Raw genomic sequence first — 13864 nt, 5'->3', positions numbered from 1 at the left:
GAAGAAAGGGGTTTCCTGAAGGGAAGGATATAGAGCTAAAATATTTTACTGTATTTCCTACCTCTGAAATAAATTTAATTGGAAACTCATTGAAGTAAAGGTTCTTAGTATATTTTTCTTAAATTTTAATATTTTTACACCTTTATTTCTCTTAACTACTGATTGCTTTTTAAAGGCTGATAGTTATGCTAAGAAGTTCTTTTCCTTCATAGTGCAGGATAAGATGTCTTTGTTGCTAATAGATTGGGTAATTTAGTTTTATTTAGAAGTCATAATTCCATTATGGATTCGCCCCCCCCCCTTTTCTTTTAGTCACTGAACAACAAATTTCTGAGAAGCTGAAGATGCTCAAAAAAGAAAACGCAGATCTTGTACAAAAATTGTCAAATTATGAGCAGAAGGTATAATTCTTTTAGTTTTTTCCCCCATGGTTCCAGCTTCATTTCCTCCTCCTGTCTTATAGTTATTATGCTATTTTTAAATCATATTTTTAAATTCCATTATTCTCTACAAACCATTCAAATTTGAAGCAACCATGATGTGTGTAAAGTACTACTCTTTTTTCTAAAGGGGCCACCTGGTGGAGATACGTTTGATAGCACTCTGATTCATATTTCTATATTCTGAATGCTTTATCTAAATAGGTCAAGGAATCAAAGAAGCATGTTCAAGAAACCAAGAAACAAAATATGATTCTCTCTGATGAAGCAACTAAATTTAAGGTAAAAATCCCTGATCATTTTGAGGTTACATTCAAAGAACAAAAGAAAAATAACAAGTAATTATTATTAATCTTCATATCGTTTTCTATAGCATAGAATCAAGGAACTTGAAGAAACTAAGGAAAATCTGAACGATACAGCAAAAAATCTGCGTCTCCTCTTAGAATCTGAGAGAGAACAGAATGCCAAGAATGAGGACTTGGTAAGAGTTTCGCTCTAAGTGTCACCAGCACTTGGATTTCAGACTATTTTATATTTCAAACTATTTAATAGATTGGGTGAGTTGAACTCTGCATTTTCCCATGTTGTAACTAGAGTAAGATGGGAAGCCAGGGGAGTTGAACCTACATCTGTTCATTTCTTGGGAACTTTAAATGCTAATACCACAAGTTCTTATTCTTACGGTCCTAGGAAGTACTTTTGTCCTCAGCCCAGGGTAATTTTTATATTGCTTGGCTCAACCCCCAAAACATGTTGAGCAACTAAGAAACTAGCCCAGTTGAACAGTGCTAGTGCTTTGTTTTGTTTGCGTGGTTCTTTTTAAAAATAGACTTCTAATATTAGGACAGTTTTAGAGTTCAAGTTCAACATAGTAGAGAGAGGGTTCCCATATATCACACGCCCAGTTACACGTGATCACCTGGCTGAGGCTGCTCCACGGTACAGTCAGCCCTCTGCCGCCTTGGCCTGCTGTATCCTGGAAGTCACAGCCCACAGCTAAAGGGGGAAGAGGCGCCCCCCCCCACCCCCAACCTGGGGAGGCAGCGTCCTTCATAATTTATCGTGAAGTCTCCTCTAGGTGAGGTTTGTCTACTCTCTGGTCCAGCCATTTGCAGTTCAGGCCAGAGAATTTTTAAAGTGACCTCGGGATCTTTTTCTCTCTTACTAGAAAAAACCATTGATTTGAACTGGTGTGCTTGAAAGTTTTTTCATTTCCTTTGCTTTCACCTTTTTGTCTGGTCCTCTGCCACATTATCTCACAGGCAGGAAGGTTGTGGGTGGCACGAAACACTAATGCCTCCAATTATTTTCTTGTTTCCTCATCTCTTTACATTCTTGGCTTTTCTTGGAGGCTAAGGCTGGGTCACCTGCTTTTACCTGCTATACATAGGGGATGGCCCTTCTTTTTTAGCTTGTATCCCAGTGTTCCTACTGAAATCCTGACATATTTTGTGTGTTCTTTTCCACATGGCAGATTTCGGAAAACAAGATATCTTTAGAGAAGTTAAAGGATGTTATTGCAATGAATGCCTCAGAACTTTCAGAGGTAAAGCTGCCTATAATTCCTGCAAGATATTAATGCAATGTCTTAGTTTTATTGCGGAGCAAACTCTTATTTGTGCTAGAATATGCAACTGAAAACTATCTGAGGTCTGATTGGGAAAGTGAAACTTTGTGGATTTATTTCTCCCCCCTTTGGAATTAATTCATTAATAGGAGTGTTTCGCATTAGGTTCAGATTGCCCTTAACGAAGCTAAACTTAGTGAAGAGAAGGTGAAGTCCGAATGCCACCGGGTTCAAGAGGAAAATGCTAAGCTTAAGAAGAAGAGAGACCAGGTAAAGAAAAGTTAACGCGTAGATTATGTAAACTAGAGAACCCAATACCATTGCCTCTTGAATATCTTTTCTCAGATCTGTTTTTAAGGAAATGAAATATGTATTCAGGATTCTATTCTGAGATATGCAGAGTTTAAACTGTGCTCCCTAAATTGAGTACATGTGTTCGTCCTCCATCTGTTCTGGATTTTCTGTTCTGTACAGTTTCTTAGAGCTAGCGGAGTGCTTAATCTTCGTCTTCAAACACCAACCAGTTATTAACCTGAATGGCCTCAAGGGGGTGTGGATTTGCTTCTTAAACTAAAGAATTAGTCTAAGCAGTTCCTGCTTCAAGGGAAGATGACATTTCTGGGTCTGGAAGACTGAGATTGTTCCCTTCTATTCCTACTGGGTGTTAGTTCTTTGAATTGGCTGCCATTTTCTGAAGGATACAGTAAACTGGATCAGCTTCTGAGGGTTGGAGCCACTCTCCCTTCGCCCTTAACCGAGGCCTTAGCCCGTGGTGACGGGCAAAGAGGAGCCTGGCTCTGTACTAACCTGTCTCGGTCACGTGGTCCTGATGTCTCCAGCACAAAGCCCTAACTTTCGGAAATTCGTGTGCTTTAACTTTTCAGTTGCAGCAGGAAATCAAAGACTTGAATAAATCCCACGCTGAGCTCAGTGAGCAAATCCAATCATTTGAGAAGTCTCAGAAAGATTTGGAAGTAACTCTTACTCAAAAAGATGATAATATCAATGTAAGTTCATTCTCTCGAACACATGTTTAGTTCTCATGAACTCCCACGCAACCAGGAGGTTCCTTCTAATACCCTTTTGCTTCTTTTCTAGGCTTTGACGAATTGCATCACACAGTTGAATCGGTTAGACTGTGAATCTGAATCTGAGCATCAACATAAAACAGGAAATGAATCAGATGAACTAGCAAACGGGGAAGTGGGAGGTAAGATGGGTTTCAGGGAGGCTAAGTCTTCTTTCTGCCTTCCTGTCTTTAATCAAGTAACCAGTGCGCCTTTAGAGCTGTGGGCGCACATCGCTGGATCTGTGTGTGCGTCTGTGTGCGCTGGGCAGAGGTGGGTGGCTGGGCTCCGGTGTGACAGTGGGCGTGCAGTGAGCACTGGTTTTGCTTTTCCATCCCAGTAGAACTAGACATGTGCACTGGTGCTGGGCACTGAGGAGAAACTGGTTTCCCACCTTCACGGAGATGATACTGGGATTGAATGCCCATCATCTCTGTAGCTCCATGGTTCGAAGGCCCCACAACTAACTTTGAGAGTGAGGTGATGGGAGCCGTGAACTGACTAGAGATGAGATGTTTCTGGATGCTGCTTCCCGAGTTGGATGTTGCTCACATAGTGGGTGTTTTCAACCCCACCCGGTAGCAGATTCAAGGGGAGAAGGGAGGAATGAGTCTTTCTAATGAAGATACTTGACCAGGTGCAGGTAGATGTGAGATGGAAGAGAGAGCTTTGCCTCACATATCCCTCCTTGTTCACGAATGGTATGGGTAATATTTTTATTGCACAAAACTCTCTAAAAGTCAAGTAGCCTAATCAGTTCTGTTGGTTCGTTTGTTTTGACTTCGACTGTTTAAACATAGTCATTTTTCATTTAGGGGAAATCGAGAAATAGAGTTAAAAAGCACGGGAGGAAGAAGTAATGAAACCTCTTTGTTTCCTAGGTGACCGAAGTGAGAAGATGAAAAATCAGATTAAGCAGATGATGGACATTTCTCGGGTACCGTCCTTTGTGTAGAACAGAGTGGCGTCCGTGCCTGTGAGTCCTTACTGTGCCTCCTTTTAAGAACACCTCTCTCTGCTGCACTTTCTAGACACAGACGGAAATATCCGTAGTTGAAGAGGATCTAAAACTTCTACAGTGTAAGCTGAGAGCCTCGATGTCCACAAAATGTAACCTGGAAGGTAGGTTGCCAGATATTGGGAAGAGAAAGAATTGCTTTGGATGCTTGGCTGGTGTGACTCAGTGGTTGAGCATTGACCTATGAACCAGGAGGTCACAGTTTGATTCCTGGTCAGGGCACATGCAGACTAGATCCCCAGTAGGGGGCGTGCAGGAGGCAGCCAATCAGTGATTCTCTTTCATCATTGATGTTTCTATCTCTCTCTCCCTCTCCCTTCATCTCTGCAATCAATAAAAAAAAATTTTTTTAAATAATCATTGCATTGATAAGAGACAGAATGGCTTCCGGTGTTCGTGTTTCCCACCCTCAAGTTGCCCAGTCCTTGTGCACACACAGCTCAGACGTGTTCTCCTCTGCAGACCAAATAAAGAAGTTAGAAGAGGAGCGCAGCTCCCTGCAGGCCGCCAAGGCCGGGCTGGAGGAGGAGAACAAGACCCTGAAGCAGAAGGTGGAGATCCTGAACGAACTCTACCAGCAGAAGGAGATGACGCTGCAGAAGTACGGTTCTCCCGGGGCGCTGGCAGCCAGACGGCCGCTTAACTAAAGGCGTGACTATCCCATCACTGTCTCCTTTTTAAAGATTACCGAGGCTTTCCATCCATGATGAAGTTAGGGTTGCCTTTTTCCCTTTCTGCCCCATTTTTCATAACTTGCATTTTTCTTTCCATTCTAACCAGTTGTCAGAAATTTTTTGAGGGGGAGTGGTGTTGGTACTAACAGTTACTGCTGCAGAAGTGGTTTTTGTTTTTTGTTTTTGATGATCCTTACCCTTTCTGTAGTCTTGAAAAATCCTGAGTGATTTACATACATTATTTTTTTTTAATTTTTTTTAAATATATTTTATTGATTTTTTACAGAGAGGAAGAGAGAGAGATAGAGAGTTAGAAACATCGATGAAAGAGAAACATCGATCAGCTGCCTCCTGCACATCCCCTACTGGGGATGTGCCCGCAACCCAGGTACATGCCCTTGACCGGAATCGAACCCGGGACCTTTCAGTCCGCAAGCTGATGCTCTATCCACTGAGCCAAACCGGTTTCGGCTACATACATTATTTTTAGTAAAGTAAATACTTCAAAAGGAATATTTAGCTATTGAAGATATGTAAGTCAAATACACTAAACAGTACATAATGTAACCGTGCCAAGGAGTTGGCCTGTCTTTTAGATTTTCATCACCACGTCTCGCGGAATGCCCCGTCAGCTTTGATTGCCTGGCACATAACAATAGTATCTGTCCGTACTTTAATCTTAGCATCTTACTAGGTAACCGGTCTATTACAGCCATTCATAAAATACTGGCTGAAGTATTGAATGGGCAGTTAAGAATACATTGCCCTAACCGGTTTGGCTCAGTGGATAGAGCGTCGGCCTGCAGACTGAAGGGTCCCAGGTTTGATTCTGGTCAAGGGCATGTACCTTGGTTGCAGGCACATCCCCAGTAGGGGGCGTGCAGAAGGCAGCTGATGGATGTTTCTCTCTCATTGATGTTTCTAGCTCTCTGTCCCTCTCCCTTCATCTCTGTAAAAAAAAAAAAAAAAATATTTAAAAGAATACATAAACCTTTTTCTCTTTGGTACTAACCCTTTTTACTATAGCTCTTCTCTCATTTTGCTTCTGATTCATAGAAAATTAAGTTTCAAGTTAAGTGTCTTTTGAATCAGAACTATGTGCAGAGAGGTCCAAGGGTAACAAGAAAGTAGTGTTTTTAAACCGTTAAATGTCACCATTGTCATTTATGTTACAGTAGATTGACAGCTTGAGCTGGCAGGTTATTGGGTTAAAACCAGTGTCCCGTAGATGGTACACTGAATAGGGGGCAGTCAGAGTCTCTTTCTCTTCAATGGACATTGCCAGTCCTTGGCTTTTCTCTCTCCTCATCACAATCCCACTGAAGCAGGTGGGGAGGGGGGTTGGGACCTAAACTGTGGAAGTGTCTGTGGTTAATTGCACCGACAGGAGACGTGTTTTAAAGACTCTGTCTTCAGCGGGCTGTCTTCTCATGGTGCCAGTCTTCAGCTGAGAAACAGCCCTTCCGTGACAGGAATAAGAGAAGCAGTTACAGGTCTCCCCGTGGTGGGAATCGGAATCATCCCCTGCTTTACCCTGATGAGCTTGACTGTCGGGCAGATCCGCCTCGGCTTTCCACACGAGGCAAATGAGCTTTCATTGTCTCGCGTCCCAGAACGCTGCCCGTGGGCCACCTAGTGTTTCTCGTTTCTTTGTTTTATTTGTGAAGAAGTAGAGGATTACGAAGAGAAGTCGGGAAATGCAGGTGATTTGCCAAAGACCAGAGCTTGGTTTGCATCCCCAAATGGCAGGTGTGAAGGAAACCCTCTGTGAATCTGTATGCACGTCTGAGCCTCTGGGAGAGGATGGGAAGGGGAGGCATTGAGGATTCGATGGAGGCATTGAGACAGGCGCTGGGGAAAGGAGACACACTTTCACTGGGCGACTGGCTCTTCCCTAGGAAGCTGAGCCAAGAGGAGTTTGAGCGGCGAGAAAGGGAGCAGCGGCTGTCAGCGGCCGACGAAAAGGCGGTTTCGGCGGCAGAGGAGATAAAAACCTACAAGTGAGTTCAGGCTTTTAACAGAAACCACTCGTTCAGTTTGCGCAACAAACTGGCACATAAATAATGGTGAGAGGACATCAGTACGTTTAATTCGCACAAGGAAAATTTTCGCTTAGCAAAGGAAAATAATGTTTAACAAAAATTTCCCAACACCCAACACTGGTGAATGTAAGGGAGCTTGGTAATCATGCCGGCAGATCTGGGTGGTTTAAGACCTGTTTTAGGAAGGCAGTTTGCTCTCTGGTGTATCAGACCTTTAAAATGACCTTGACATTGATGGGCCCAGTGCTCAGCTCTGGGTAATGCTCCGTGGATATAATTAAAGGAAGAAGCTTTATGGAGGGAGCTATTGATAGCAGGCTTATATGAGAACATATTAAAGAACAGTTAAAGAAATTATAATGTATCAACTCGGAATCTCTGGCTGCTACAATAAATAAGGACATTAGGTGGTATTAATTTTAATTATAACCATGTAAAATACATTTCTGTTAAGATGAAATCTGTAAGGGTACAGTTACAGTAAAGGGAACATGGGAGGATCATGTAACATCTAATTCAGTTGTGCTGGACGGATAAAAGCAAGTGTATTCTTAGGTGGAGAATCGAAGAGCTAGAGGATGAATTGCAGAAAACGGAACGCTCCTTTAAAGACCAGGTGAGTATACCGCCCGGCAGCTGCAGGATTCTTTGGGGTCTCCGACAGGCTAGTGTAAAGAATCCATAAACGTATTTTTTGATGTGTTATCTTTTTCAGATTTCTGCTAATGAGAAGAAAGCGCACGAGAACTGGGTAAGGTTTTTTCCCTTCCCTTTATCTGGCGCATAGTCGACCACAGCTGAACTTGGATACGTTTTCCTCCAACAGCTCAAAGCTCGTGCGGCAGAAAGAGCTATGGCTGAAGAGAAGAGGGAAGCAGCCAATTTGAGACACAAGTACGTAGCTTTGATCCTGTTTTGTCAGTGCCCTTGGAGGTCTTCCAGGCTGTGCTGAGTGGTATTTGATAAGAATTGGTTTCCGATTTCATATTTAAGTCCATTCTTTCTCCAAATTCAAGGTTGTTAGAATTGACCCAGAAGATGGCGATGCTCCAAGAACCTGTGATTGTAAAACCAATGCCCGGAAGGCCCAGCGCACAGAACCCTCCACGGAGAGGTGGGGAGCGCTCCTGAAGGGCAGCAATCTGTATTTTGGTGCAGACTGAATATAGGTTGCTTTTTATTTCTGTGTGTAATATAACGATGCCCTAGAGACAAGCCTAAGAACTTAACACAGTGCCGACCAGTAGTTTTATTGCCAGCTTTACCCAGTGGCCAGATAAGTTTCTGTTGAACGAGTACAAACAATGTTTTACATAAATGTTAAAGGCACACTTTAAAATTAAATACCCATGGCATTTTTTTAAAAATATTTTTTATTGATTTTTTTATAGAGAGGAAGGGAGAGGGATAGAGAGTTAGAAACATCGATGAGAGAGAAACATCGATCAGCTGCCTCCTGCATACTCCCCACTGGGGATGTGCCCGCAACCAAGGTACATGCCCTTGACCGGAATCGAACCTGGGACCCTTGAGTCCGCAGGCCGACGCTCTATCTACTGAGCCAAACTGGTCAGGGCACCCATGGCATTTTGAAGTTACTTATTACATATTCTTACAAGCTAATAGCTTTTTAAAGAATTCTCGTGATTGGGCACAAGCCTTAGAACAGAAAACACGAGAATTCTCGCGATCAGTCCGCAACATGTTAAAGAAAAGAGATTGCCTGCCGCGGTAACGGTGGACTGTCACCTGCAGGCCCCCTGAGCCAGAACGGCTCTTTCGGCCCCTCACCCGTGAGTGGTGGAGAATGCTCCCCGCCACCGAGGGACCCGCCCGCGAGACCTCTCTCTGCCACGCTCAGTCGAAGAGATGTGCCCAGAAGTGAATTTGGTGAGTATTCATGTTCACATTACCTGTAAACTGTTTCAAGAGCACTTTCCCCTTTTATTTGAGAATTCTAATGCAAACTTTTTAGAATCTGTGCCTAACATAGAGAATTTCTTAATTTTACTTATTTCGAATAGTCTACTGCAAGATCTGCGTTAGAACAGAAACCATCTAATTATTATCATCATTATTTATCTTACATATAAATACGTAAAGTATATTTATACTTAAGTAAAAGCATAAATAATATTGTTTTTGCTTCTATTTTTATGTTTTACTGTGATGTGTAAGCCTTTATCTGTAAAATAAATTTCTATGGAGTTCCCTTCTGAAATATTACAAAAGTAGCCTTAAGACTTTATAATTTCTGCAGCAACCATTTCTCACTATAGTATGAAATGCTAGGTCTTTTTTCTATTCATAACTATGTCCATGAGACTCAGTAAGATATGGAAGTCATTACATGCAAACTGAAAAAGGTGAGCATATACTCCTGCCTCAGCCTGCGGCGTGCGGTCCCTAACCAGTCCGTTCATCGCAGGGTTTGTTGCCCTTCTTTCTAAGACAGCTCCTACTTTAATTCTCCAAGTCTGGGCATAAATTGCGATGTCCCCTCATAGGTGCTGGGGGCCCTGTTTTTAATGTTACTTTCAGAGTTGAGCCCTGCCCCGCCCACAGTGGGTTCATTCCTCCTGAAAATCCACGCAAGGGCTGTTCTTTCTTTCTCAAGGTTCAGTGGACGAGCCTCCACCTCCTCTCCAGTGCTCTGAGGCACCTGGGAGCCCCTCTGCCTCTGGTAGGGACCTGGTGTGTTCAAGGTCTAAAATCATGGAGGCAGCCGGCCAGTGTGGCTCAGTGGTTGAGCCTCAGCCTATGAACCAGGAGGTCACGGTTCCATTCCTGGTCTGGGCATGTGCCCGGGTTGCGGGCTTGATCACTAATAGGGGGTATATAGTAGGCAGCCGGTCAATGATTCTCTCTCATCATTGATGTTTCTCTCTCTCTCTCCCCCCGACCCTTCCTCTCTGAAATCAATAAAAATATATTAAGAAAACAACAAAATCATGGAGGCAGGGGGTAGAGGGGTTTTTATTCTTCCTCAAAGAGTATGTAACTCAGAGGAAGTCTAACTCATCCTCTGGTTTCGACAGACCCCGGGTCTGGTGCAGCTCCCATGATGAACAGCAGCCCAAGAAGCGCGTCCCCTTCCAGGGTGGGTGAGGGCAAGGTACGTATTTCCGGAAGCACTGCGCTGTGTCCGCAGCCCTCTCTGCGCCTCGTCCATCACTGTGTGTGTGTGCGGTTATCTCTCTACTGTCTCATTTATTTTTTAAAAAGCAAACGGTTCCCCAGGAGTTTGAAGGCCCTTCAGTTCCCAGCACTACACCTTTGGCTGAGCATCCAGCAGCAGTGAGTACTGAGGCTGAGGACTGCCCTGGGCTTGTCACACCTGGTGCCTTTCTGGGAAGGACACGCAGGTCCTGGCACGCACCTGCCTGCGTGAACTTGCACGGCCGTGTGAGCTTCCTCTGGCCTTGGACTTGCGAGTGTTTCTCTGCTGCTGAAATCTGACCGGTTGACTGGTTTCTGTTTTGGTTCGGTGATTAACCCGTTTGGAGTGCTATAATTAACTAACACACGTGCACAGGCATCACTCCACCCTTACATCGCGTGCTTCCGTGTTGAGCGCTCTCAAGGAAAGCAAATCCACCGTGTGGTGCATAACTCATCGTCAGTACATGTGCTGGGAAGTCTGCTATTTAAGACCCTCCCCAGTTGTACAGTAGGCAAACCCTAATTTGAATAACCTGCAATCACAGCTTGGTAACAGAAGGATGTTTGCCGGGGGTGAAACACTGACTAGTGCAAACCTGTCCTTACTGTTGTGCCAATTCTGGCAAGAGCCTTAAATGAGGGTCCCGTGAGAGGCTTGTCTCTCGCGTAGCGGCTCTCGCTGGGAGTCCTCTGTCATACCTCACAGGGCTTCTCTAGCTTGAAATAGAAGTACATGCGATTTAATTATTTAGAATTTTCAACCCAGTTCCCGTGAGGAAAGATCAGTCCTTATCTCACAGTGTGCAGTATCACTGGTGAGTGAAGGTGAGGATTAGCACCCTGCCTGCCTAACTTCACCAACATGGAGCATTGTTTCGGTTGGAAAACACTTCCCGTTCGGTGCAGGGCCCCGGGACACACCTCTCCCGACAGGTCTTTTCTCCAGGGGCGGCTTGAATAAGACCCAAGACCCCTGTAAGTTGAAGGCTTCAAAGAGAATAGCCTGCTTTGTGAGAGGGCGCAGGGGTGGGGAGAGCAGCTCTGACCCTGACTCCTGCCTTGGCCTCCCATCCTGGATGACCTTTGGCAAAGCGTCTGCTGCTCTCTGTGCCCTTTGATATTTACAACAAGATGGTGGTACTCAGAGACCTGAGAGTTAAATGAAAAGAAATTGAAGGTACTCTGAGGAGTAGCTGTGATGACAGGTGTAGAGAATGGATTTTTGTTCCCTTCTCTCCATTCTTCGTATGGAAACAAGGAGCTGTTGTGGTGATGGGAGGGATGTGGGAGGGAGGGAAAGCCCTGGAAGTAGATCGCCGTGTATAGCATGGTGTGATTTCCCCCCTCCCACTTGGACATACCAGTAGCAGCACGATCACAGCAAAACTCCACTGCTGTGCCGTGCTGCCGGCCAGGCTGCCAGTGGGACCAATGGGAGGAGGGCAGTCTCTTGCACTGGTTCTGCCCATTGGCAGGTGCCTGGCATCTGCTTCTTTGGGGTTCAGCTTTTGCTGGTGCTGGTGCTTCTGTCTGTCATTCCAGAGTATTTCAGACTTGAACCGTTTCTGCTCTGCAGGTGAATATGGCTGCAGAAGGGCCCGCTCCTTTCCCAGGCGTGCCCCTCATGGGAGGCCCTCTACCACCGCCCATTCGCTATGGACCACCTCCTCAGCTCTGCAGGCCTTTCGGGCCTCGGCCATTTCCTCCACCATTTGGTATGATGATGGACTTGCCAACCACCTCTCTGTGTGCTCCTTGCTAAGATTTTAACAGTTACTATCGCGGGCTCTGCAATGAAAGGGTAAAGCTGGCGGAGTCCCTTTCAACTTGTCCTAAAGTTTCTTAGGATACATGGCGGGGGGGGGGGGGGCTGCAAAATCTCCCTCCGCTGGGGTGGGCCGAATGGTATCTCTTGTAGACAGCAGAAAGGGGCTGCTTATAGGAAGCCAGAAATATTACTGCTGCAGATGTTCACTGAACATCTGGGGCTGCGTGCCAGGCTCTATGGTGGATAGAACTCACTATTCTCCGAACTCCAAGAACTCAGGGTGTCCTATAGGACCAGCTACATAGGCCATATGTGTGAGTGGGTCAGAGTATAAAGGGAAGACTAAACCCTTACTCCCCACCTTGGGAATAAATGGGAAGGAAGTTTTAAAGAGAAGGTGGCGTGGAACAGCTACGTACTGGATGTTGCTGAGTTTAATTAGGTGGAGCTGGAAGGCCTTCCCAGAGGGGCAAGCACCTTGATTGTGATGCTGAGCCCCGCAGGAACTTTTAATTGACACAGCAGTAGACAGGATTCCTTTACCAAGACTTCTTTACCTTGTGAAGCCCTTTTTTTCATAATGGGTCAAATACAAGCCAAGTTCTCGTGAGATAAAGATGGCAGACGAGTGACGTAGGTAGAGCCGTGCTGCAATCCTGCCTGTGCTGCTTCATGGCTGGCCGGCCAGAGGCCTGTCACTTAAACCTGCTGAGCCTCAGTGTGACCGATGTATACAGTGGGCTCCCACCCCCGACTTCTAGGGTTGGGAGAAATGAAAGATGAACATTCCTGGAATCCCCCACACGGAGATATGCTCATACGTGACGCCATTTCTGTTTTCCCAGGTCCCGGTTTCCGGCCACCTCTAGGCTTAAGGGAATACCCACCGGGCGTGCCACCGGGGAAACGGGACGTGCCTTTTGACCCTCGAGGATTTGTACCGGGACACCCTCATTTTAGACCTGGAGGCTCTCCTGGCCCTCGGGAGTACTTCGCTCCTGGCCCCCGACTACCGCCCCCGAGCCACGGCCCCCCGGAGTACCCCTCACCTGCTGCAAGAGACTCACATCCTCCTGGATCCAGAGAGGAGCCCCCACCTGCCTCTCAGAGCGGCAGCCAGGGCCCCTCCCAGACCTTGAAACAGAGCCCGTAACTCCCACACGCAGCCGGAGAGGAAGTGGACTGTGCACTACCCATTAGTCTCAAATCCAAAAGTTTCAATAAAGTTAGTTTTTAGACCTAAGCTGCCCCGGCAGTGTGCATTTTTGAGCCAAACAATGAAAAAATACCATTTCTCCCCTTAAATGAACATCACCTCGTAAGCTAGAGCCTCCTCCCAACTCTGAAATGTGCAATAAAGAATACCTGTGTCTTAGTTCGTGTAGCATATGTAACTGTTCAATGATTTAGAACGTCATGAAAAATATGAACATTTCCTGTGGAAATGCCATAAGAACATGTATTTCCATTTATTATCCTGTTTTTAGTGGACACCAGTTGAACGCAGAGCAACGGTGTTTATAAGCTTGAATTTTTAAAGTATCTGGTCGCAAGGACTGTTACGCTAAAAATGTTTACTAAGAAATCACTGAACTTTATCTCCCCTCTTGCTGAAGTTCTTTGTAGTGGAAGTTCATTAAAATTTGGTTATTAATGTTTCCCAAGAGTCTGTTGATTCATTCGACTGTTTTCTCATGAGACTTGTGCCATTTGGAAAGATGAAAGCTCGGGCTCCCAGCACCAAGTTCCCTGTTGCTCCCTGCTCGGCAGGTTCGGCCTCCGTCACCCAGGCACCAGGACTGAGGGCTTCCTTCACTTCAGAGCAGCCACAGGCCATCTGACAGCACTCACGGCGTTCTGTGACTACCTGCCTGGGTCATTCCCGAAGATGAGTTTACAGCAGGAGCAAGGAGTGTCTGCTCTGATGTTCTGTTGCTTTTGCCATTTGTGCATTCAGGGTGCACAACAGAAGCCCACCGGTTTGGTTCAGTATTGAGCATTGACCTGTAACCCAGGAAGTCAAGGTTCAATTCCTGGTCAGGGCACATGCCCAGGTTGAAGGCTCAATCTCCAGTGTGGGGCGTGCAGGAGGCAGCTGATCGATGATTCTCTCATCATTGATG

The 13864-nt window shown here is 45.5% G+C and overlaps 1 protein-coding gene across 3 annotated transcripts in view; it reads left to right on the top strand.

The window, feature by feature from the left end:
* Positions 1-13399, top strand: part of MIA3 (MIA SH3 domain ER export factor 3) — a 34455-nt gene extending 21056 nt beyond the window's left edge. For 2 of the 3 annotated variants that reach the window (XM_081114531.1, XM_081114532.1), the window contains 20 exons: positions 313-401; positions 645-722; positions 814-924; positions 1918-1989; positions 2176-2280; positions 2895-3017; positions 3109-3220; positions 3959-4014; positions 4109-4199; positions 4558-4696; positions 6668-6769; positions 7367-7427; positions 7527-7562; positions 7638-7705; positions 7828-7925; positions 8567-8701; positions 9850-9926; positions 10037-10108; positions 11550-11688; positions 12587-13399. In XM_081114531.1, coding sequence (XP_080970657.1) covers positions 313-401; positions 645-722; positions 814-924; positions 1918-1989; positions 2176-2280; positions 2895-3017; positions 3109-3220; positions 3959-4014; positions 4109-4199; positions 4558-4696; positions 6668-6769; positions 7367-7427; positions 7527-7562; positions 7638-7705; positions 7828-7925; positions 8567-8701; positions 9850-9926; positions 10037-10108; positions 11550-11688; positions 12587-12894 — 2072 coding nt within the window. In that variant the 3' untranslated portion in view covers positions 12895-13399. The remainder of the gene's footprint in view (positions 1-312; positions 402-644; positions 723-813; positions 925-1917; positions 1990-2175; positions 2281-2894; positions 3018-3108; positions 3221-3958; positions 4015-4108; positions 4200-4557; positions 4697-6667; positions 6770-7366; positions 7428-7526; positions 7563-7637; positions 7706-7827; positions 7926-8566; positions 8702-9849; positions 9927-10036; positions 10109-11549; positions 11689-12586) is intronic. The other variant, XM_081114533.1, reaches the window with a different exon arrangement.
* The last annotated feature ends 465 nt before the right edge of the window (positions 13400-13864 follow it).

This window comes from Myotis nattereri, assembly GCF_964212035.1.
Source record: "Myotis nattereri genome assembly, chromosome: 20".
Taxonomy (NCBI): domain Eukaryota; kingdom Metazoa; phylum Chordata; class Mammalia; order Chiroptera; family Vespertilionidae; genus Myotis; species Myotis nattereri.
The sequence above is the reverse complement of the archived record's forward strand: the minus strand, read 5'-3'. Positions and strand labels throughout refer to the sequence as shown.